General features: G+C 39.5%; 1 protein-coding gene across 1 annotated transcript in view; it reads right to left on the bottom strand.

Annotated features, from left to right (window-relative positions):
• The window catches only part of C11H12orf56 (chromosome 11 C12orf56 homolog), a 63692-nt gene that overhangs the window by 18948 nt on the left and 18614 nt on the right, over nucleotides 1-26130 (bottom strand). The window contains 6 exon segments of the mRNA XM_060114168.1: nucleotides 4100-4189; nucleotides 4825-4931; nucleotides 11437-11581; nucleotides 20293-20366; nucleotides 24374-24463; nucleotides 24465-24786. Coding sequence (XP_059970151.1) covers nucleotides 4100-4189; nucleotides 4825-4931; nucleotides 11437-11581; nucleotides 20293-20366; nucleotides 24374-24463; nucleotides 24465-24786 — 828 coding nt within the window.

Below are 26130 nucleotides of genomic sequence, written 5' to 3'. Positions count from 1 at the left end.
CGTTGTGGTCGGAAAATATGCTTGATATGATTTCAATTTTCTTATATTTACCGAGGCTTGATTTGTGACCCAAGATATGATCTATCCTGGAGAAGGTTCCATGCGCACTTGAGAAGAAAGTGTAATCTGCTGTTTTTGGATGGAATGTCCTATAAATATCAATTAAATCTATCTGGTCTATTGTGTCATTTAAAGCTTGTGTTTCCTTATTAATTTTCTGTTTGGATGATCTGTCCATTGGTGTAAATGAGGTGTTAAAGTCCCCCACTATTATTGTGTTACTGTCCATTTCCTCTTTTATAGCTGTTAGCAGTTGCCTTATGTATTGAGGTGCTCCTATGTTGGGTGCATATATATTTATAATTGTTATATCTTCTTCTTGGTTTGATCCCTTGATCATTATATAGTGTCCTTCCTTGTAACATTCTTTATTTTAAAGTCTATTTTATCCTGTATGAGTATTGCTACTCCAGCTTTCTTTTGATTTCCATTTGCATGGAATATCTTTTTCCATCCCCTCACTTTCAGTCTGTATGTGTCCCTAGGTCTGAAGTGGGTCTCTTGTAGACAGCATGTATATGGGTCTTGTTCTTGTATCCATTCAGTGAGCCTGTGTCTTTTGGTTGGAGCATTTAATCCATTCACTTTTAAGGTAATTATCGATATGTATGTTCCTGTTACCATTTTCTTAATTGTTATGGGTTTGTTTTTGTAGGTCCTTTTCTTCTCTTGTGTTTCCCAGTTAGAGAGGTTCCTTTAGCATTTGTTGTAGAGCTGGTTTGGTGGTGCTGAATTCTCTTAGCTTTTGCTTGTCTTAAAGTTTTTGATTTCTCTGTTGAATCTGAATGAGATCCTTGCTGCGTAGAGTAATATTGGTTGTAGCTTCTTCCCTTTCATCACTTTAAATATATCATGCCACTCCCTTCTGGCTCATAGAGTTTCTGCTGAGAAATCAGCTGTTAACCTTAAGGGAGTTCCTTGTATGTTATTTGTCATTTTTCCCTTGCTGCTTTCAATAATTTTTCTTTGTCTTTAATTTTTGCCAACTTGATTACTATGTGTCTTGGCGTGTTTCTCCTTGGGTTTATCCTGCCTGGGACTCTCTGCACTTCTGGGACTTGGACGGCTATTTCCTTTCCCATGTTAGGGAAGTTTTTGGCTATAATCTCTTCAAATATTTTCTCACGTCCTTTCTCTCTTCTCCTTCTGGAACCCCTATAATGGGAATATTGTTGCGTTTAATGTTGTCCCAGAGGTCTCTTGGGCTGTCTTCATTTCTTTTCATTCTTTTTTCTTTATTTAGTTCCGTGGCAGTGAATTCCACCATTCTGTCTTCCAGGTCACTTATCTGTTCTTCTGCCTCAGTTATTCTGCTATTGATTCCTTCTAGTGTATTCTTCATTTCAGTTATTGTATTGTTCATCTCTGTTTGTTTGTTCTTTAATTCTTCTAGGTGTTTGTTGTTTAATTCTTCTGGGTGTTTGTTAAACATTTCTTACATCTTCTCAATCTTTGCCTTCATTCTTTTTCCGAGGTCCTAGATCATCTTCACTATCATTATTCTGAATTCTTTTTCTGGAAGGTTGCCTATCTCCACTTCATTTAGTTGTTTTTCTGGGGTTTTATCTTGTTCCTTCATCTGGTACAAAGTCCTTTGCCTTTTCATTTTGTCTATCTTTCTGTGAATGTGGTTTTCCTTCAACAGGCTGCAGAATTGTAGTTCTTCTTGCTTCTGCTGTCTGCCCTCTGGTGGATGAGGCTATCTAAGAGGCTTGTGCAAGTTCCCTTATGGGAGGGACTGGTGGTGGGTAGAGCTGGGTGTTGCTCTGGTGGGCAGAGCTCAGTAAAACTTTAATCTGCTTGTCTGCTGATGGGTGGGGCTGGGTTCCCTCCCTGTTGGTTGTTTGGCCTGAGGAGACCCAGCACTGGAACCTACCCAGCTTTTTGGTGGGGCTAATGGCGGACTGTGGGAGGGCTCACACCAAGGAGCAGTTCCCAGAACTTCTGCTGCCAGTGTCCTTGTCCTCACGGTGAGACACAGCCACCCCCGCCTCTGCAGGAGACCCTCCAACACTAACAGGTAGGTCTGGTTCAGTCTCCTATGGGGTCACTGCTCCTTCCCCTGGGTCCCGATGCGCACACTACTTTGTGTGTGCCCTCCAAGAGTGGAGTCTCTGTTTCCCACAGTCCTGTCGATGTCCTGCAATCAAATCCCGCTAGCCTTCAAAGTCTGATTCTCTAGGAATTCCTCCTCCCATTGCCGGACCTCCGTGTTTGGAATCCCGATGTGGGGCTCACAACCTTCACTCCAATGGGTGGTGTAAGTGTTCTCCAGTTTGTGAGTCACCCACCCAGCAGTTATGTTATTTGATTTTATTGTGATTGCGCCCCTCCCACTATCTCATTGCAGCTTCTCCTTTGTCTTTGGATGTGGGGTATCTTTTCTGGTGAGTTCCAGTGTCTTCTTGTCAATGATTGTTCAGCAGTTAGTTGTGATTCCGGTGCTCTTGCAAGAGGGAATGAAGGCATGTCCTTCTACTCCACCATCTTGAGCCAATCTCTTGGAGTTGCTTTTGATGTTAATCATTTGACCAACAAGACAAATTCAGGATTTAGTCCAGAGTGTAGTTATCACTGAGACACCTGCTCCTCGCAGATGCCAGAAGCTTGTGGGGGCCCTCCAGGGGCTACTCTTTGTTGCGGTGTGTGGGCTTCTCATTGCAGTGGCTTCTCTTGTTGTGCAGCATGGGCTCCAAGTGCACAGGCTTCAGTAGTTGTGGCTTGTGGGATCTTCCCGGACCAGGGCTCGAACCCTGGTCCACTGCATTGGCAGGTGGATTCTTAACCACTGAGTCACCAGGGAAGCCCATACTATATGGCCTTTTGCAGAAATGTTTGACCATCCCTGCTATAATGCACAGTATGCCCATAGTCCCTGGCACATAGCAAGTTGCTTAAGGTATGTTGATGAGTATTATCATTAAAATTTATTTGTAAAGGTCTCTACTAAATAGCCTGGACAAATATTACCAAAAGTTCTTATTCTTCCCTCTGGTTTAAATGTTTCAGAGTCCATGGCTCTCATCCTTCTTCCACCTTCTAGTACAAGAAATGTAGATAAACAATTGATATGGGTAGAAAAAAATTAAGATTTTAGTCAGACCATTGCCCAAGGGTGTAATTCATAGCCTATAAATCTCATAAAAAGGTCAAGCAGATAATATGCAAAACATGCAAACACATACTTTCTGTGGCAAAGAATACTGTTGTCCCTCACTATACATTCTTCCATTCTTCCTTTAAATTACATATGTCCCATTGCCATCTATAGTTTAGCTAGGCACACAGCTGTCCAACTACAGACGCATTTTGCAGCCTCTTTTGCAGCTAGAAACACCATATGCCTAAAGTTCTCACCAATAGAAGGTAAGCAAAAGCCTTATGCGCCTTGCTTGAAAAGGAAATTTGCTTGCCCTTTACTTCTCTTCCTGATTCCCACAGGGAGTTATGAAAGCAAGCAATTTAGCCAGCTAACCATGAGGACAAAGATAGCATGATAGAAGATAGCAGAGCAACAAAAAGGAAGGAACCTAAGTCTCTGGCTGATCTTGTAGAGGAAAAGCATGGCTATTAACTCGGGACTGTTATGTAAGAATGATGTAAATTTCTATCTTCTTTGGGCCACATATCTTGGAGTATCTTACAACAGCTTTCCCTCCAATGTCATTCACTCCAAGGTCACACAATTATATACTAAAGGGAGCTACTATAGTTCCTGCCTTTGCAATGTGGATAAAAGAGTACTCTAGAAAATTCTAATAGAGAACCCCTCGTTTTTAATGTATGATGGTTCATTTGGTCTTTTTCAGACAATGACAAAAGATAAACTTATGCTAACAAAATCTTTGTGCCCCCAATAATCAGAGAGAACTCAGTATGTTAATTAATCTATTCATCACAGAAGGAAGTGAGACAAAAGAGTTTAATATATTTACAAGGGGATTGAACAGAGAAGTCAAGAGAGTTGAGTTCTGGAAGACACTCAGTAGAATAGTTAATGGGTTGTAACTACAAGGTCTCAATTTTTAAAAGGCCTTACTTCTTAGCTGCCAACGTGTTCAGGAGTGATGCCTCAGTTTCTGTTTCTCTGAACATCATTCCCAGAGTCTGTATAATTTCAATGCATGCCCTAGAAAACAAAGAGAAAAAAAATCACGGAAATGGCATGATTTCATTGTAAGTTCAGAATTCCACAAAATCAGTAATGCTCAATAGAACTGCATTCAGGTAGCCATGTAGAAAAAGTATAGGAAGGAAATTCTGTATATTAAATTGCCAACATTGGTTGAGTGCCTACTCTGTGACTGCTACATAGTAAGCACTCAAAAATATTTGTTGAATGACTGAATTAATAGGTGCATGTCAGGATTAAAAGTCATTTACATATTGATTTTTGCACTTATTTTTTGCAAAGTTTTAATGATAATCACGCTGTTTTTAAACTACATTTAATAATTTTAACTGTTTCAAGTAGTAATTTCTGGCTCAAAATTTCAAGGGTAAAAAAGGGAATACAGTAAAGGTGTCTTTTATTCATACACTCATTTTTTTCCCTTTTGGGACAGCCAGTATTACTAGCTTCTTGTGTAGTTTTTCTTTAACTGTACAATTAGAACAAAATAAATACTATTTTAAAGAAATCTATGTGAAGCAAAACTTGCTGCACTATTAATCATTAATACAGTGTATATTTTGCCCAGTGCCTTTCATTTATCTTGAACATCCTAGGGAAAAAATATCTGTGATTATCCAGTTAGTACTTACACCAGCTCATCAACACTTTGGCTTTTATTTTGATGTGCATTCTTATCCCTAGTCTCTGGCAAGTACTCATGAAGTTTGTTCACTAGGAAATAAAAAAGGTCACTGGTCTGTGAAAGCAAGCAGGAAAGAAGACGGTAATTAAGGTATCTGTTGGCAAAACTCTCAATTCTTACATAATAAAAATAATAAGAAATGATTTGTTCTTCAATTAGGGAGAAAGTGATTTACATTCTCTCTCATTAACACTAGCATAACCCAAATTGAAAATATACTTTTACTTACAACCAGGAGACCATTGTCCTGGTGAACAGAGCCAGAGCTAAAACCTAGCGGGTGATGCTGAGAGATGCCTTCTAGGCCCAGCTTCACCATTAATAGTGAAGATCATCCAGAAGTAGGTATATAACCTTAGGCCAGTCATTCAGTCACCTTGGAATAATAATATTAAATGGGGGCCACTATATTTCCTGCCTTTCCAAAGTAATTTGGCCTTTGTGAGGACATAATGAAATAATGGCTAGAAAAGCACTCATTTAAAACTGTTTACTAATTCAGAAACAAATGTACAGCACTGATATAGCCTATGAAGATGGTGCAGAATGATTTTAATACTTCTGTTAATACAGTGGAAATGTAGATTGCCATGTCTGCCAAAATAAACACTGACTTAAGAGTGTGGGAACCAGTTTTTTTCTGTTCCTATCCAGTCTCATGAGATAATTGAGCATGAAAATAAGCACAGGCCCATGAAATCAGGCAAGCTGGTACTAATGAGAACTGGATATAATTGCTTCTCTTTTCTATTCCTCTACTGTTCATTTTTTTCCCAGCACTTTTGTTTACTAGTGGCAACTTAGAGTCTTCATTTAGACAGTTATATGTGTGCTCAGAAGAGGCTGAGGATGGCAGGTGGAGAGAGGGAAGGACAAAAGGAGCAGGACGTACACCTTGGCCCTCTCAGAAGTGCTGGGATTGCAGAGTGTGGTAACTTTACACATTGACTCTGGAGCCAGGTTCTTTGAGTTCAGATACCAGCTCTGCCACTGGGTAGCTGTAGGACATTTGGCAGATTACTTATACATTCTGTGACTTTTCATGTCTAAAATGGGATTAATAGAATCACCTCATGAGGTTGATGTGAGGATTAAGTAAGATATTATTTGTAAAGCCTGAACAGTACTCAACATATTGTATGTGCTTAATAAATATCAGTTATTATTGTGATCTCCCACCACTCAGTGGTTCAGGAATTTTCACTTATAAAATATCTTCCGCCTACCAGCAACAACATGAAAGAGTCTCAAAAATATTATGTCAAAAGAAGCCAAACACAAAAGTGTACATAGTGTACAATTCAATGTAAGTGGAATTCTAGGACAGGCAAAACTAATCTATGATGACAGAAAGTACAATAGTTGCCTGAGGCCAGGGGTCAGAGGAAACTGACTGCCAGAGGGCACGAGGTAGCCCTAAGGGGTGATAGAAATGTTCTCAGTCTTGAGTGGGGTGGTGTATACAGATATATACATTTGTTAAAACTCTTTACAATGCACTCAAAAATATGTGCACTTTATAATATGTAAATTGGACGCCAATGTTTCTCCAGAGAAGATATACAAATTGCCAATAAGCATGGGAAAAAATGCTCAACATCACTAATCATTAGGGAAATGCAAATCAAAACTATTAGGTACTCCCAACATCCATTAGAATGGCTACTATCAAAAAATCAGTAAAGGGCTTCCCTGGTGGTGCAGTGGTTGAGAGTCCGCCTGCCGATGCAGAGAACGCGGGTTCGTGCCCCGGTCCAGGAAGACCCCACATGCCGTGGAGCGGCTGGGCCCGTGAGCCATGGCCACTGAGCCTGCACGTCCGGAGCCTGTGCTCCACAACGGGAGAGGCCACAACAGTGAGAGACCCGCGTACCGCAAAAAAAAAAAAAAAAAAAAAAAAATCAGTAAATAACAAGGATGTGGAAAAACTGGAGCCCTTATGCACTGTTGGTGGGAATGTAAAATGGTATCGCTGCTGTGAAAAGCAGTATGGCAGTGCCTCAAAAAATTAAAAATAGAATTACCATGATTTAGCAATTCTGCTTCCAACTATACTCCCAAAAGAATTGAAAGCAGGGTCTCAAAGAGATACTTACACACCCATGTTCATAACAGCATTATTCACAGTAGCTAAAATGTGGGAGCAACCCAAGTGCTAATCAATAGATGAATGGATAAATAAAATGTGGTATTACATACCTGGAATATTATTCAACCTTAAAATGAAGGAAATTTTGACGTATACTATAACATCAGTGAATCTGGAAGACATCATGCCAAGTGAGATGAGCCAGTCACAAAATGACAAATGCTGTATAATTCCTCTTACATGAGATATTTAGAATAGTCAGACTCATAGAAGCGCAAAGAAGAATGGTGGTTGCCAGGGGCTGGGGGGAAGGGGAAATGGGGTGTTGTTGTTTAATGAATATAGTTTCTGTTTTGTAAGATGGAAAGAGTTCTGGAGAAGGATGGTGGTGATAGATATACAACATGAGTGCCTAACACTGAACTAGACACTTAAAAATGGTTAAGATGGTAAATTTTATGTTATATGTATTTTACCATAGTTTTTAAAAACTGAAGGAAAAAAAAACTTCATGAAGAAAAAAAGAAGGGTTGGGAAATAACATGTCTAGAGAAGTCTTTCATTCATCATTGAACATGTAACTATTGATTGCCCCCATGTGGCAGTTACTATGCTAAGTAATGAGAATAACATCTTAAGCAAAACTGGCAAACTGGACATGGTGTCTGTACTCCTAAAGCTTGCAGTTTAGTCAACCTGTACAAAAGTGTTCTCGTAATTTAAATTTTTTCTTGTAATAAAATTGAAGAATAAAAATTACCTAACAGAGGAAAATTATATCCCAATGAAGTTGATTTTTAAAAGGGAAAATGATATACATTTGACCCTTGAACAATATGGGATCTGAGTATAATGCAGTTCCACACCTGTGGATTTAACTAACCGTGATCATGTAGTACTTTAGTATTTACTATTGAAAAAATCAACATATAAGTGGACCCAAGCAGTTCAAACTAATGTTGTTCAAGGATCAACTGTATATATTATGATTATATAATATATTGTTTATTATATGATTATAATAATTGTATTATTAATTATAAGAATATGCCTATAGTTATTCATTATATTAATTTTATTATAATTTTTAAATATATATGTATAATTTCCCATCCTCTTACCCAAGAACCAAAAATTAAAGCTACCTCTAATCTCCCCACCCCAGTGTGGGTTCTTAAAGGAGCTTCACATAAACTTACATTCTGCAGGGAGCCCAGCACAAAGTTGGAAAAAAACACTGCTTTAGCTTAAGGCTATGATAACCATTTAAATAAAAGAGCTCCTAAAAGAAGATTAAAATGTTGAGTTTTACTAGTCATATTTGTTAACTCTGTGTAAATGAATATGAGACTAGATTTTGGTTGCAGATTAGAGAGAGAACATAAGGCTACCAGTGCTGAGGGACACAACGTACTCCACTGAAGTAGGGAAAGACCCCAAACAGGGAGACTACCTATGTGCCTTTTATTTCCCTCTCTATTCACTTTGGCCTTTCATTTTTGAAATCTTCTAACTAAATTAGAAGATCTTCTATTGTAGTCCATCTAAGGACATTACATTAAAGTACGGCTGCAGAATTTTCAAGTAAGAAGCAGAACATGAATGCTTTACTCCTAGACTTCCAATCAGGTTAATTTTTCACAAGAGAATAAAATTTCAATTTATTATGAATTGGTGTGACCTGATATATGCAGGCATTATGTTAGGCCTTAGGGAGAATACAAAGATGAGTATGACACATGCCTGTCCTGAAGAAGCTTATAGAATACTATGGTAAATAAAAAATATATACCAAGCAAAAAGGAGAATGTCTGTGCTAATTCTTGAGGGTAGGGAGTATGTCTTAGTCATGGTTGCATTTCTAGTGCCTAATTACTACGCCTAGCACAGAACAGGCATGCGATAGATGTTTATTGAATCGTTAAAGAGAAAGTGCTATGGGAGATGCTGTAGAACTGCATTGTCCAATACAGAAGCTGCTAGCCACATGTGGCTATTTACATTTAAATTGACTAAAACTGAATAAAATTGATGTTTCACTTCCTTGGTCACTAGCCACGTTCAAGTGCTTAATAGCCACATGTGGCTAGGTGGCTACTTTATTGCACGGTGCAGATTATAAAATATCAAGGAGAGTTCTAAGGCACAGAACTGCCATAACAGATCAAAAAGAGGAAGGTACCAAAGTTCTCCACTGAGGAAAGGCAGAAGAACAGCATTTGAGATGAGCCTTGGAGAATGAATGGGTAGGATTTTAACAGGAAAAAATGGAAAGAGTATCCTAGAGAAAGCAGTGGTAGGGGAAAACGTGGAGGGGCTGGGAAGGGCAGGGTGTTCAAATCATTTCACATGGTTCAAGCTTTTACAGAAAAGAGGTGAGAGTGGTGAAGTGGTGGGTTGAGTGGGCTAGACCTGGTTTTATTCCCTTTCTCTGCATCCCTCTTTTCTTCCACAGCCGAGGCCACCTGTTTCAGGCCTGTTTTAAGATTGCAGACACTTAAGACCAACATTCTGGCATTCAGCATCAACACCCCTCTTCCGAGTCTAACCCTTAGGTGGTAGCTCGGTTCTCCTCCCTAGACATCTGCTTTAAATCAATCCCCTGATTGTGTCCAGGTTGTCTAGGTGGACCTCTTCTTTGGGCCCTGAGCTAAGTCCTTTGCCAGTCCTTTCCCAGCTACTGACTTTACTCTTGACTTTGTATCGTTGCTACTGCCCCCAACCCCACATTCCATGAAGGCCCTGTTCCCAAATCCTAAACGTGCAGATCTTGCTGGTGCCAAATGTTTATGCAGACATCTGGGTGTAATCCACCCACATACTATAATGCCCTGATATTTCTCATTTTGCACATTCTCTTTGTAGAGATCACTCTCGTCCTTGGGCACTGTGCCTTCTCCCTTAGCATCTACAGCTGGATTCGTTTTCCCAGTGGCTGCCCTCTGTAGATGTTGGCCCCTTCCTGATAACCCACCCTGCAAAATAAAGGCCATGCCTGTCCAAATTTGGAATCTGTGACAAGAGGTCAGTAGTGGAGAGCCTTAAATGCCAAAGCCAAAGTGCTTGTACTTAATAAGGAGAGCCTCAAGAAGTTTTTGAGGAAGCAAAGTCCTCACAATCAGTGTTATAGATGAGTAAACACTATGTAGGTTGGACTGGAGAGGTTTATTTGGGTGGGAGGTAATACCAATTTCTTTAGCCTCTCCATGTGGACTCTTCATAACCATATGTAAGTCATTTTGGTGCCTGTCCCTGTATTTTCCATAATTCTCTGAAGTTTTTTAGTTAAAACTTGGATGGTGTATTCCTAACAGGGTCTATCTAGCTCAAGCATTTTTGATTATACAGCACTACATCATCCTTACCTGCCTCAATGTTGGGGACACTTGATACTCTATTCTCTGTAGCTACTCTGCCCTCTAATTAGGGTGATCAACCATCCCAATTTGCTTGGGACTGGTCTACCTTTTGCACTAAAAGTCCCAAGTGCCATGAACCTCCTCAGTCCCAGGCAAACTGGGACAGTTTGTTATCCTAGTCTAGGTAAACCAGGATGGTTGGTCATCAGATGTGTCAAGCACTTAGAATCTAAGAAATGGCCAAGACTGTCCGGTATGGCTGGGGAAGCTGTGCACTTCCCAACTGTGCAATAAAATGGTGGCAACTGTGTATAAGACCACTAACCAGAATGAGTCTCATTAGCACAGCACCAGTACTCACCTGGGCTTCTCAATACCTTCACCTAAACCTCAGACTACAAGTCAGTCTTAAGAGTAAGTGTGTAACTTGCCAAGTAGGAGCTAGACTGCTTTGACTTCCCAGGAGTCACCTTTTAAAAAATAACAATCCTACATTCAAAAGTAACTTTTTTTTTTTTGCGGTACGCGGGCCTCTCACTGCTGTGGCCTCTCCCATTGCGGAGCACAGGCTCTGAACGCACAGGCTCAGCGGCCATGGCTCACGGGCCCAGCTGCTCCGCGGCATGTGGGATCCTCCCAGACCGGGGCACGAACCTGTGTCCCCTGCATCGGCAGGCGGACTCTCAACCACTGCTCCACCAGGGAAGCCCCAAAAGTAACTTTTTAATTATATTTTTATTGTAGGGGAACATACACGTAAGACTTCTTGAAATGTACTTTCTCATTTCACTGTCTATACTGAGACTTCTTGCATGCCAGGAGCTTCCCCTCGATCTCTCTTTTTTTGTGTCTGCTAACCCAACCCATGTGAGCTATTATCTTTTCCCTACTGCTCTCCCCTCTTCTGTCTCCCTGGCCCCAACACGCCATATACAATGATTCCATCACAACATTTCAGGCATCAAGATGATTGCATTAAATTTAATCAACATTTTAAAATGCAGCATCAGTATACAACATTTATTTATATTTTACTTTAAGCTTGAATATGCTGCATTTGATAAACAGGTAAAACAAGCTTTAAAGATTAAAAATAAGACAAAACAACTACTTTCCAGAAAAGCCTTTGCAGAATGAAGTTTTTCGGGGCTGCTACTTTAAGTTCTGTAATTAAACAAAGTATCTTCCTCAAAGTGTTGTCTTTTTAAGAAAAAGTTCAGATTTGTTGACTGAAGTGCTTAATTTTCTCCTCAGATCTACAGAAAGAAAAGAAAATTTTCCATGGAAAAAATGATAAACAGCAGTTGAGGAATATCAACAATTATTGCTAGGTTTGTAAAACTTCGTTACTAACTGAATTTTAATATAGTTTTGTACTTCTAGCTTTGTTACTTATCAGTAATGAAACTTGCTCCTCCCAAATTGAACTATTTATTAATCTCCAAACATACTTTTTTGCCATGCCCCTTTACTCAAGTTGTACATATCATGAATACTCTCATTGTTCCTGGAAAACTTCTGTCTCTCTTTCATAGTCCAGCACAGAGTTTGTTCACATACCATTTACCATAACCCACGAATCATATGTAATATTATTTGCTTAGTATTTTTTCGTGAAATCAACTCATTTTTTCTTAGAGAAATTTTTTATACAGAAAATTTTGTATCACTACTTCACATGGGAAAACCAGTACCATGTGCTATAAATAGCAGGTAACTGTAAAAATAGCAACAAAATTCTAAGTAGATGCTCCCTATTTTGAGCCTGAAGTCTGCTCTCCCTTTGACAAAAAGGCATATGAGCATGTGTTTGAGAGCTGCCACTACTAGCACCAGGCCAAGAGGTTCTCCCTAATGAGGTCAGACGAACTGAAAAAGGGAATCATTTTTTACCATGGACTTCAAAGTTATTTCATGCCATGTCAGAATACCACGTGAAGTCATCTTCCATTACTGCCCCGTGTGCGTTCCACACTTCAGGAAAAGCTGGCTTAGCTGAAATGAGTTAACACCTTCTTCTCAGAGCTTTCCCTAATTCCACCAATGATGGGGAACCCTCTCCCATAGCACTTTTTCCATACTTCTTACACCACACTAATCCTACTTCACTCCATTGCAGTTATTTGTGTACTTGTCCTGGCCCCTCGGCTTTACAGCAACTTGAAAACACATTATCAGGTTAGATATTGTTTCCATCTCCCACTGTGCTCAATAATAACAACCTGTACTTAATTGAGCACTGACTCTATGGCGGGGTCTGGCCTGGGTTCTCTTCATGGACTAGCTCATTCAGCGTCACTAGGAGGGCTGAGCTGGGAATCACTATCGCATTTATAGAATGTTAGGTTAAGTAGCCTGTCCAAGCTAACACAACCAGTGATTCAGAGAAGCAGGGTGCAAGGTAACAGTAACAGAACATGTGTAGGTTGATGGAAATGTCTTAGAATTTCTGACTTGAAGTAAAAATATTTTTACCACTTATTCCACAAATCTTGATACCAGCCATTTATTCCAGTAATGCTACGTGGAATCTTGGTTCTTGCCTACTCCTTCCCCCTTTATTTAAAAAAAATCTAAGATGCTCTCCTCTATGCAATCAATGAACCTCTCTTATTAACGCAAAAATTAAAACTTCATGAAAAACAGTCTCTTTTCTAGTGGAGATACTGGAGGAGATGATCGTTAAGAATTCAGTCTTAGCCATCAAAAAGACCACAAATAACAAATGTTGGCAAGGATGTGGAAAAAAAAGGAACCTCTGTACACTGTTAGTGGGACTGTAAATTGGGAGAGCCACTATGGAAAACAGTATAGAGGTTTCTCAAAAAACTAAAAATAGAACTACCATATGACCCAGCAATTCCATTCCTGGGTACTTATCTGAAAAAAATGAAAACACTAATTCGAAAAGAGACATGCACCCCAATGTTCATAGCAGCATTATTTACAATGGCCAACGTATGTAAGCAACCTAAGTACCCATCAGCAGATGAATGGATAAAGAAGGTGTGGTATATATACACAATGGAATACTACTCAGCCATAAAAAAGAATGAAATTTTGCCATTTGCAACAACATGGATGGACTTGGAGGGCATTATGCTAATTGAAATAAGTCAGATAGAAAAAGGCAAATACTGTATGATGTCACATATATGTGGAATCTAAAAAGTAAAACAAACTAGTGAATATAACAAAAAAGAAACAGACTCACAGATCTAAAAAACAAACTAGTGGTTACCAGTGAAGAGAGGGAAGGGGAGAGGGGCAAGCTGGAGGTAGGGCATTAAGAGGTACAAACTACTATATATAAAATAAATAGGGGGACTTCCCTGGTGGTGCAGTGGTTAAGAATCCACCTGCCAATGCAGAGGACATGGGTTCAAGCACTGGCCTGGGAAGATCCCACATGCCACAGAGCAACTAAGCCCATGTGCCACAACTACTGAGCCTGCGCTCTAGAGCCTGCAAGCCACAACTGCTGAGCCCAAGTGCCACAGCTACTGAAGCCTGCGTGCCTGGAGCCCGTGCTCCGCAACAAGAGAAGCCACCACAATGAGAAGCCCGCACACCGCAACGAAGAGTAGTCCCCGCTCGCCGCAACTAGAGAAAGCCCACAGCCACCACCATGAGAAGCCCACACACCGCAACGAAGAGTAGCCCCCACTCGCCGCAACTAGAGAAAGCCCGCACACAGCAAGAAAGACCCAATGCAGCCAAAAATCAATCAATAAATAAATTTATAAAACATAAAATAAAATAAATAGGGACTTCCCTTGTGGTCCAGTGGGTAAGACTCCACGCTCCCAATGCAGGGGGCCTGGGCTCGATACCTGGTCGGGGAACTAGATCCCGCATGCATGCCACAACTAAGAGTTCTCATGCCACAACTAAGAGTCTGCATGCCATGACTAAGAAGTCTGCATGCTGCAACTAAAAGATCCCACGTGCCTCAACTAAGACCCAGTGCAACCTAAATAAATAAATATTAAAAATAAAAATAAATAAGCTACAAGGATATATTGTACAGCACAGGGAATATAGCCAATTTTTATAATAACTATAAATGGAATATATCATTAAAAGTTATGAATCACTATGTTGTACACCTGAAACATATAATATTGTAAATCAGCTGTACTTGAGTTAAAATAATGAAAGAATTCAGTGATAACAGTCATGGAGGCAGAAGAACATGATTATGAGCATAGAGGCAGTGTCAGACAGGCTGATCAATATCCTAGGTCTGCCCCTGTTCCTCTAAGTAACTACCATGGGCAAGTTTCTTAGTCTTTCTGTGCCTCAATTTCCTCATGTGTAAAATAGGGATGATGATAGTACCTATCCCATTGTGCTCTTTTGATACTTTAGTTACTTCACGTGCTTAGCATACAGTAAGTGTTTAATAAATGTTATCTAAATAACAGAGGAGTAAGCTTTGAGATCTTGCTTCCCTTATACATCCATTTCTAACTACTGCCACATGTCATTTGAAAAATAACCATAGGGGAGTGGGAAGGGTAAGCTGGGACGAAGTGAGAGAGTGGCATGGACATATATACACTACCAAATGTAAAATAGATAGCTAGTGGGAAGCAGCCGCATAGCACAGGGAGATCAGCTCGGTGCTTTGTGACCACCTAGAGGCGTGGGATAGGGAGGGTGGGAGGGAGACGCAAGAGGGAAGAGATATGGGAACATATGTATATGTATAACTGATTCACTTTGTTGTACAGCAGAAACTAACATGCCATTGTAAAGCAATTATACTCCAATAAAGATGTTAAAAAAAACCCATAAAATCCCTCTATTCTCTGAGAATGCCAAAAAACAGCAGAAATGTAGTTTTCACAAAGAAATGAGCTTAGAAAAGCAAAAGCCCAGAAAAAATACAATATCAGCACAATTATTTTGAAATTGATTTTCCAGTTTTTTCCGTTAGGAGTCAGCAATTTGCTAAGATCCATGTAGAAAGGAACTGTTTTTATCTTTTGGCACCTATGATATCATAGGTGCCAAAAGATTATAATATCAAACTATATTTTTTTCAAAAAGGTCAAAACAAATTTCATAAGAAAAAGCACACTAATCTCTTCATACTAAAAATCAATTAATATATAAATTGAGGTCTCATATACCTCATAAATTCAAGTTAGATTCAGTAGCCTATATTTCTACAGAGAAGTTATGGATAATCACAGTTTCTCTGAACATTCGGAGAATATTTGCTTTTACACAGATGACAAACTTTCTTTGACTAATTTAAATAAGAAAAAGTCTAGGCCAGAAGACTCCATTATTCAACTTAGGAATAAGAGGAAATTTTACCTTAATGTTAACAGATATTCTGTATTTTCATGAGCTAGAAAACATAAATGCACCCAAATAATGTAGCAGAAGGATTACTGATTTAATGATAAGCTCTATTTTTCCTATTTTTTTCGTTTTTCCAGACATTTAATATCAGTAATACCTTACATTTGAATAATGCTTTACAGCTGGTATGGTTTTTCATACATTATCTCAGAAGCTCTGTGTATGTGTTCGCAATGGTCAGATTACAGAACTCAAAACTGTGACAAAATCCTAATTTGAAAACCCAAAGAATATTTACTTCTTTTAAACTTCTTTAAACTTTTAAAGGTGCCTTGTAGGCACAGACTATTTCCTATGTATCTTGTGCATATATTTGCATCCTTCATGGTGCATTAAATTACTACACTTTAAATATGTTGCCTTCAGAAATTAACTTTACAAGAAATATGCTTTTCCTGAGTCAAGATAGTGGCAGAACTCTCCTTGCCTTCAGGGATAAATTTCAAGCCACACAAAGTAAGAGCCTGTTTTTATTATACAATTAGCTTTAAAATCACTTTACATAATATAGTACCAAAATTAAAACTGATACTTTTTTTTTAGAATAAACATAAGAAAACATGTAGAGGGCCTCCCTGGTGGCGCAGTGGTTAAGAGTCCGCCTGCCGATGCAGGGGATACGAGTTCGTGCCCCGGTCTGGGAGGATCCCATATGCCGCGGAGCGGCTGGGCCCGTGAGCCATGGCCGCTGGGCCTGCGCGTCCGGAGCCTGTGCTCCGCAACGGGAGAGGCCACAACAGTGAGAGGCCCGCATACAGCAAAAAGAAAAAAAAAAAAAAAAAAAACATGTAGAAATTCTAAGCTATCTGTATAATCATCTTTTAAAAAGAGAAACCCGGGACTGGGCTTCCCTGGTGGTGCAGTGGTTAAGAATCCTCCTGCCGATGCAGGGGACACAGGTTCGAGCTCTGGTCTGGGAAGGTCCCACATGCTGCGGAGCAACTAAGCCTGTGCACCACAACTACTGAGCCTGCGCTCTAGAACCCACGAGCCACAACTACTAAAGCCTGTGCACCTAGAGCCTGTGCTCCGCAACAAGAGAAGCCACTGTAATGAGAAGCTCGTGCATCACAACAAAGAGTAGCCCCGGCTCACCGCATCTAGAGAAAGCCCACACGTGGCAACGAAGACCCAATGCAGCCAAAAATAAAATAAATTTTTAAAAAAGAAAGAAAAAAAAAGAAATCCCAGGACTTCCCTGGTGGTCCAGTGGTTAAGACTCCATACTCCCGGGCTTCCCTGGTGGCGCAGTGGTTGAGAGTCTGCCTGCCAATGCAGGGGACACGGGTTCGAGCCCTGGTCTGGGAGGATCCCACATAACACGGAGCAGCTGGGCCTGTGAGCCACAGCTACTGAGCCTGTGCGTCTGGAGCCTGTGCTCCACAACAAGAGAGGCCACGACAGTGAGAAGCCCGCACACCGCGATGTAGAGTGGCCCCCGCTCTCCACGACTGGAGAAGGCCCTCGCGCAGAAATGAAGACCCAACACAGCCAAATTAATTAATTAATTAATTAAAAAAAAAACAAAAAAGACTCCACACTCCCAATGCAGGGGGCCCGGGTTCCATCCCTGGTTGGGGAACTAGAGCCTGCATGCTGCAAAGAAGATCCCGAGTGCCGCAACTAAGACCCGTCGCAGCCAAATTAATTAATTAATTAATTAATTTAAAAAAAGGAAATCCCAAACATTATGTTATTTAACTCCTACATAACTCAGAACATATCTCGAAATAACTGGAACATTTCCTTGCAAAATCATCATTAGCACACCAACAAACCTATCAATAATTCTATGGTATTGTCTAATACCCAGTCCATATTCAAATGTTCTCTCTTGTCTTAATAATGTCTTTTTATATTTGGTTCATTAAAACCAAGATCTAAATAAAATAATTGTTATATTTGCTTGCTATGTTTCTTAGGTCTTTTAAAAACTTCTACTACGGAAAATTTCAAACATACGCAAAAATGGAGAAAGTCTTATAAGAAACCCTCACATACCCATCACTTAGCTTCAGTAATTTTCAACATTTTGCCATTCTTGTTTTATCTGTTCCCTTACACACACACACACACACACACACAACACACACACCTTTTAAAATTTTGAGATAAAATATACATAACCTAAAATTTACCATTTTAACCATTTTCAGGTGTACAATTCAACGGCATTAAGTGCATTCACAATGTTGTGCAATCATCACTACTATCCATTTCCAGAACTTTTTCATCTTCCCAAACAGAAACTCTGCATCCATTAAACAGTAAGTCTCCATTTCCTGTCTCTCCGTGGCTCCTGGTAACCTATATTCTGCTTTCTGTTTCTGTGAATTTGCCTATTCTAGGTGCCTCATATAAGTGGAACCATATATTTGTCCTTTTACTACTGGCTTATTTAACTTAGCATAATTTCTTCAAGCCTCATCCATGTTGTCACATGTATCAGAATTTCATTCCTTCTCAAGGCTGACACTCGCACACTTTTAAGTCAGATTCCAGTTTAACTGTTTGAACAAAGATATGTCATAGGTGGTGCTATGTGTTTCATGTTACATCAAATAATGAGGCACATTATAATTTTTAAGTGCTTCATTATAGCATCCCACTTAAGTGATTCTAAGACTGATCAGTGTTTAGTTATTTACATGATCCCTCCATTTTGAAATTCCACTTCACCTTTCTGTCTGATGGTTCCATCCACTGAGGATCTTTGCATAAATCTATTATTTCATCAGAGGTTAAAAAATGGTAACTTTCTAATTCTGTTAAACCTTCCACATTCATTAGCTGGAACTCTGTAAAATGGAATTTGCTCTCATCAACTTGGGCTACTTGGTTACCCTGAACTAATTACAGTTTATGCAGGAAAGGCAGGATAAATGCTTAATTCTTTCCATTTGTTTGCTGATTTGCAGAAAAATGAATTAGTGCCCTATTTACTTCTAATGGAGTTCAGTACATTTTTATTTCTTAACCGGGTTGGGGAGGGTAGGAGGGAGGACTTTCTGTCTATGATGCATCATTATACACTTTGGAATTTTTATATATTCATTATGTTTTAACCATCTCATTCATTATTTTTTCTGATTCTTGATTTGTTCCATCTTTGGCTATCAGGAGGCCCTTCATGTGGGCTCCTGTGTCCTTTAGTTTGAGCGCTGTTACTCTTTGCATTCTGCCACAAGCTGTTTCAGACTCATTTGTATATTTCCTACCCTAGACCTAGAATCAGTCATTCTTCCAAGGAACTTTGGTTCCCTTTAATGGGGAATGAATTGTATCTTTTAAAATTAAACTTTCCCTTAGTTCACTTACATCACCCCCAATATACGTCACTATTATAAACCTCTCAAAAGTCACTCATGACTTACTTAATATCAAAATTATTGGTACCATCAATTGACAGAGCGCTCTCTAAGTACAAAGCACTGTTTTAAGTAAGAAAAACACGATAATTAATAAGACATACTCCTTGCCTTCCAGGGGCTCACAATCTATTGGAAGTAGTAGTCACATCACAAGTAACTACTTCAATGGAAGGCCGACTGTGATAAGAACATAATAGAACTATGAAGTCTGGATAAAATCCAAACTCCTTTGCTTTGCATATAAGGTCCCAGCCTCTATCTTATTTCATTCATTCATTCATTCATTGTATAAAGGCTTATTGGCAGCCTACTATGTGCCAGTGACCAAGGAATAGTCCCTGCCCTTAAGGAGCATATTGCATAATAGGGCAGCACATAAACAAGCAATCCATAATACAGAGTGGACAGTGCTGAGGACGTTATGGAGGGGCCCTCTTAACTTAGACTTGAGAAATGATTTTTAGACAAAGGAATAGTAGAAGAGAGTAAGGTTCTAGAATAGAGGCCATCATGTTAGGGCCCAGATTAACAGGGAGCTTTTTGAGAGCTATGAGTTCATTTGGATCAGGAGCTTAGGGCAGGAGTGTGGAGGACACAATAGAAAAATAAAGAGACATCAGGAAGATTTGTAAAAAGCTGTTATAGAGTGTAGACCTTCTAAGGGCAATGGGGAGCTATGGAAAGGCTTTAAGGGAGGAGTTACACGATCACATTTGTGCTTCTGAAAGATTCCTCTGTTGTATTGAAGAATGGTCTAGAGAGGGGCAAGAGTGAAGGCAGAGGCCAGCCAGGAAAATACTGTCAGAGCCCAGAACAGATAATTGGATCTGAGCATGTGGCAGTAGAAAGAAGTGGGTGTTATCCAGATATATTCAATAAGTACAGTGAATCATGTGGTGACGACTGGATTAGGGGATGGGGATCTCGGGATCCAGGACTCTGGCTTAGGCTGTCTAGAGATAATGACATCATGCCCTGTTTAGGAAGCACAGATGGAAGATCAGGTCACAGAAGGAAGAGGCTGAGTTCTGTTTTGAATATGCTGACGTTATGGCTCCTGTGAAACATACAAGAAGTGATATCCAGTGGGTAATTGTCTTTGCAATTCAGGGCGAGAAGAGATGTAGGTATAAATGTGATGGTCAGCATCACATAGAGTTAGGAGAGGCAAAGAGGGCGAACACCCCCCGGTGCAACTCTGTCCTGTCATCACTCCTTACCTATATGGCTTTTGACTTCCAGTAGCAGGACTGAGCTCACTAACATATAGGGGATCTTGTAAAAGAGTAGCTTTCTGAAAGAGGAAACAAAGTGGGAATAGTTAGAATTTTTGTTTACTGAAAATCAATTCCCACTACTTTTAGTCAATATCATATATCCTTTAATCCCTTCTACAGTACATGATTTGTAACTCATTCCAGTATTTGCTAATACTACAGGGAATTTTTCCTTATATAGTTTTTTTAAAGTTTTAAACATAGCATTTGTTCATTATAAAATAGAATAATCTATCAAAATCAAACAGTACAGAAATGAAAAGTAAATGATAAAAGTTCCCTATCTCTCCCTACCCTTTCTGTCTCAATATTCAAAACACCTTACTATTGTTGGTTTGGTTTATATTCTTTCAGGCATATAAAAACATGTTAATTATAGCATATACATTTATAATATTTACATGTTAGATGATATATTTTTATAATATGTATTTAATACTAGCTACATCATATCACATATTAATCTGGATTCTTTTTTTTTTTTTTTTGCGGTACACGGGCCTCTCACTGTTGTGGCCTCTCCCGTTGCGGAGCACAGGCTCCGGACACGCAGGCTCAGTGGCCATGGCTCACGGGCCCAGCCGCTCCGCAGCATGTGGGATCTTCCCGGACTGGGGCACGAACCCGTGTTCCCTGCATCGGCAAGCGGACTCTCAACCACTGCGCCACCAGGGAAGCCCATTAATCTGGATTTTCTTTCACTTAATATATGGTGGACATTTTTTCATGTCTATGTATATAGATTTACTTCAGCCTTTTTAATAATGATTACCCAGTATTACATAGCCGAGATATACAATAATTTTGTTAACTATTCCCCCATTAATGGGGTTATTTTTCCTTAAATCTTTAGTGCTGCCACTTCCCACTCATACTGGGTCTTGAAACAAATTGGCATGTAGTGTTCAGCAAGTTCTCTAAATAATTTTCTATTTATGTTGAGGCTTAACAGACAGGTCAGAAGGAATTTATGAAATGTTGCTGATTTACAACTCCAAACAACTCCTGTCTTATTCCTTAATAAGAGTAGGGTGGTGGGTGGGTGTGTAGGGGGGAATTATGTACTTTTTCTTACTATTTTTGTCATTGCTCTATGTTTAAAAAAAAAAGATGCCTTTTTTTTCTCTCCAAGTGTTTGCCTTAAATCTAGAATTTTAATTTGAGGATATTCATTATTTAGCTTTCTAGCTGTTATTCCACAATGTATGAAGGGCAAAGAATTGCCATATTTTGTCTTTGTAGAATTTGAGATGCTAAGCAATGCAGATGTAATTACTTTTGGTGAAAGTTACAGATAAAATGGGTTACTGACAAGGACAACTCTTTGGAAACCTTTAAAATCAGAATGAGTGCTAATTTCTAACTGGATGGTTTAGGTTAATTTTACCTGAAAGTATACAGAGAGTTAAAATGTCTAATTCCTTTTCCCAGGAGCATCTATCCATACCTCAAGATGAAAGAAATCTCAAGGCACAAGAGAGCAATTACCCAAGATAATTCTGACAGATTTAGGAGATATTTTTGTCCATTTCCTAAAACTTATGAAGATAGCCAAGACTAACCAAAGGTAACCAACCTAATGAAAGACTTCAACAATGTCACAAAAAAGTCACAACTTTTAAAATGTTTATATTGTTAATATCTTATTCTCACTAGAATGAATGCTAACCTGATAGATTCATCATTTATATATGAAATATTTGCTTACTCAGTTTTCATCCTTCAAGGGATAGAACATTGTTTTTCTTTTGGCTGCACCGCGAGGCATGCGGTATCTTAGTTCCCGGACCAGGGATAGAACCCACACCCCCTGCAGTGCAAGCGCAGAGTCTTAACTGCTGGACCGCCAGGGAATTCCCAGAACATTGTTTTCAATGATAATATCTGACAACTCATAAAGATAACCCCCCTCCATCCACATTATTTCAGTGGTCATAGAAAAAAAAATCAGACTGTCTGGCTTCAAATCCCAGCTCTATATTAGTTGTACAACCTTGAATATATCATTTAATTTCCCTGTGCCTCAATTTCCTCATCTATGAGATGAGAATAACAGTCCTACCTCGTAGGACTGTTGTACAGATTAAATGAGTTAATATGCAGAAAGCATCAGAACAGTTCCTACCAATAATAACACTACATGTTAGTTGTTTGTTATTGCTTATAGTATCAGAAGGGCTATGAGTTGGCCTGACTTACCCCAACCATGCCTTTGCTGCAGAATTTAAAAGTGGTACTTAAAACTGGGAGTTAGTTAAACAGTTATTTTGAAATATTTAGGTAGATTTTTACAAGTCAATTAAATTGTGGTTTTTCTATTAGAACATATGAAGCCTTCTTTTAATAGATCAGGATTTTCCCTCTATTTATGATTCACTTACATTCTTAATTTGGAGAAAGCGGTTTAAAATTTTAGAGAGGAATTTTAAACATTTAACATTTAATTTAAACAATAACATTCTGAACTGTGCTATGAGAAAAAAATGAGAGTTGTCTTGCAACCTTTCACAATTTTTGGCCACTTATAAAACCCCCTCCTTCCTAGCTTCTTCTGAGTGAAAAGAGTCTTTCATACTTCTTAACATTATTATGTTGGAACATCAATAATAAAAATTATGTATCACTGAAGATAAGTAAAAAGGGTCATACTATTCTTTTAATAAATTACTTATTTTAAAACTGATCCTGATGTTATAAGAAGATCCCTAAATGCGAGTTCTGACTCTGCCCCTACACATATTATATAATGTTGAGTAAGTCACTTAGAATTTTTGTGCTTCAGTCTCCTCATTTATAAAATAAGGGACATAGACCAGGTGATCTCTATAAAATTATCTGATCTTATGACAATGAGTCTGTCAACTACAAATTGGCACTTGCCATTGGCACTTGCCATCTGCCTCTACAAGGATTAAATCATGTGCTGCTGCAGCTGCTAACTTTCAACACCCCCTGAAAGGAGTTCAGGGTGGAGAGCAGAAATGAGGCGCTCTGTGCTCTGGGAAAAACTGGCAGAACAGGTCTTCAGATAGTTAGATATTTTCAGGAGCCGATGTTATGAGCCCAGTTCTTGTATCTTCTCTTATCTAGAAAAGCACTACTAAAATCCTTCATGACGTCTGTTCCTCGTGACTAGCAGTAACCTTCACAAGACTAGCAGAAACCTTCTGCAAAAAATATGTGCTTGATTGCACGTACTCCCCTTTCACCAAAATCCCATATATACCGACCTTCCCCCCTACCTGTTCGGAGCAGTTTCTCAGAGCTATTTGAGATGCTGTCTCCCGGGCTATAGTCATCATTTTGCCCAAATAAAACTTAACTCACAAATCTCATGTTGTGCATTTTTTTTTAAGTCAAAAACTCCCACTAACCTACTTTCAATAGCACGGCTAAGAAATACAGAACCATATTGATACTGTTGAACTTTATCTGAGCTCCCTGGTCTCTGAAAGCAGAATGGTTGAGAAATCACCCCAGCTAACTGCAAAAGACCACCCTGCTCACAAATATCCCAAGATAAGACCTGTCTCCAACCGTCCTCATTGATTCCCATGAGACTCACTGCTGACTCCCTTATTACCTGCCTCTATAAAACCTCAGGTCCATCGCCTTTTCTTGAAGACATGTCTCATTAATGAGCATTTTCCCTATTGCAATAGCCTGGTAAAATCATACCGTTAATTGTCCAGTGCCTTATGTCTTGCACAATATTACTAAATTCGAAGGTTAAACTTCCAAAATGGGGAGGAAGAGCAGGGAAGCCTACCCTAAAAACCAATACTCAAGGGCTTCCCTGGTGGTGCAGTGGTTGAGAGTCTGCCTGCTGATGCAGGGGACACGGGTTCGTGCCCTGGTCCGGGAAGATCCCACATGCTGCGGAGCGGCTGGGCCCGTGAGCCATGGCCGTTGAGCCTGCGCGTCTGGAGCCTGTGCTCCGCAACGTGAGAGGCCCGCGTACTGCAAAAAGAAAAACAAACAAAAAACAATACTCAAGTCAAGGTTAATTTAGGAGGATACTTACTATAACATAATTGTTCCATGAACTTTTTAAGTGCAGAAATATTGATGAAGTTGTGGAAATAACGTACAAATGAAGTTTTGACTCCTTTTTTCTCTAGGTTTGGGTTACTCTGTAAAGGGGAGGCCAGGGAGGAATTTCCTAAGTAAAACTCATTTCCGTTCCCATTGCACTTGAAAGGGATTTCACTTAGAGAGTCTTTGTGATCTGAAAGTCTCTGGGGTTCTTTTGTGTTTGTGGTGCAAAATGGCACACCGACAGCCTTGCTAGTGGCTGATGTGGGCTGACAGCTCCTCCTGGAGGGGGTAGGTAAGGGTTGACAGGCACTTTGGCCATGAAGGGACAGCTTCTTGAGGTCTGAAGGAGGGCCAAGGGTTGAGTCCTTGGATGGTGGTGTGCTGCTTTCTTGGTGGTACCTGTCAGGTAGAATTTAGAGTTAAACATAATATTCAGAATTTAACAGTAAGGAACAAAGAGAACCCAATGGCCCCATTGCAGCAGTTTAAGAGTCTGAAAGTAAAAGTCTTCACATAAAAGAAATGCTTGTAAGAGAAAGGAGTGATTTACTCTCACCTGCTGTTGACCATTGACCTAGAGGAGGTATGGCACAATTCTTCAGTATACACTCCTGCTTTCAGAAATAAAACTCTATGCTATGTCATTTAAAGAAGCATTTTTTATATCTAAAGCATTATGCCTGTCCTTCACAGAGCCCAACATTCCCAGTGAAAGGACTTTTCATTCTAGTTTTGAAACTTGATTGTTCTTTCATCTTGCTTTTCTAACGGATCCTATAAAGAAAAAAGAACTATTCATATGGAGAGATGAAGAGATATTTTTTTTATTTTTTGGGGGGGAGAGAGTTTTTTTTAAATGGTGTTTTCTTTGATTCATATTTTGCTAACACTCTGATTTTTCCAATATCATCCCAATAGCATCAGCACTTTTTTCAGAACCAATTCTGGGTCCCATCTTTTACCTTCTCTGCTCTCTCCAGCTCACCATGACTCATTTCTTTTCTCTGCAACACAAGGAAGCAAGTGGTGGAGGCTAAGAAGTTGCAGAGTATGAGATCTAAATTCTAATCCAGGTTCTGCCACTCAGTGGTTATGTGACTTTGATTGACCTAAGCCTCAATTTCCTAATTTTAAAATAGGAGCAATAATAGAACCAATCTCATTGAGTTTGTGTGAGGATTAAGTAAGAAAATACATGCAGTGTTTTTTAACACTGGAAACACTCAGTAGGTGCTAGGTATTAATATTATCCTTTATTGCCTTGAATTGCTGGTTTATCATTTTACATTAAGATATCTTATCTTCCTTATGAGACTGGCACCTCCATGAAAGTGGAAAACCACTTTGTTTTTATTAGTTCTTAACTTTAAACAGGTATAAAATTCATTCATCATCTGTACAATGCTATGAACTGTGCTGAGTTCCAGCCCTCAGCTCCCTCTTCCACTGACCTTACATACGTGTACACGCATGCATGCACACACACACGCATACACAAATGCTCACCTCAGTTCACTTATCCAAGTTCCATCCCCCTTAAACAGCCATCCTTGCCAAACCCTCAGGCTTAAGGATGTGCACACTGGCATTGTGGTCCCAGAGCATGATCAGGAAAGAGAGTGTACGAGCACCTCCTCCTTCCTGCACTCTTCTTGCCCTGGGGAGTGGCACATGACATGGCCAGATTTTAAACACACAACTAAACAAATTAATGTATATGACCCATAATCTCTGGATGCCACT

Source organism: Mesoplodon densirostris, chromosome 11 (genome assembly GCF_025265405.1).
Source record: "Mesoplodon densirostris isolate mMesDen1 chromosome 11, mMesDen1 primary haplotype, whole genome shotgun sequence".
Taxonomy (NCBI): Eukaryota; Metazoa; Chordata; class Mammalia; order Artiodactyla; family Ziphiidae; genus Mesoplodon; species Mesoplodon densirostris.
This window is presented reverse-complemented; position numbering and strand designations above follow the sequence as displayed.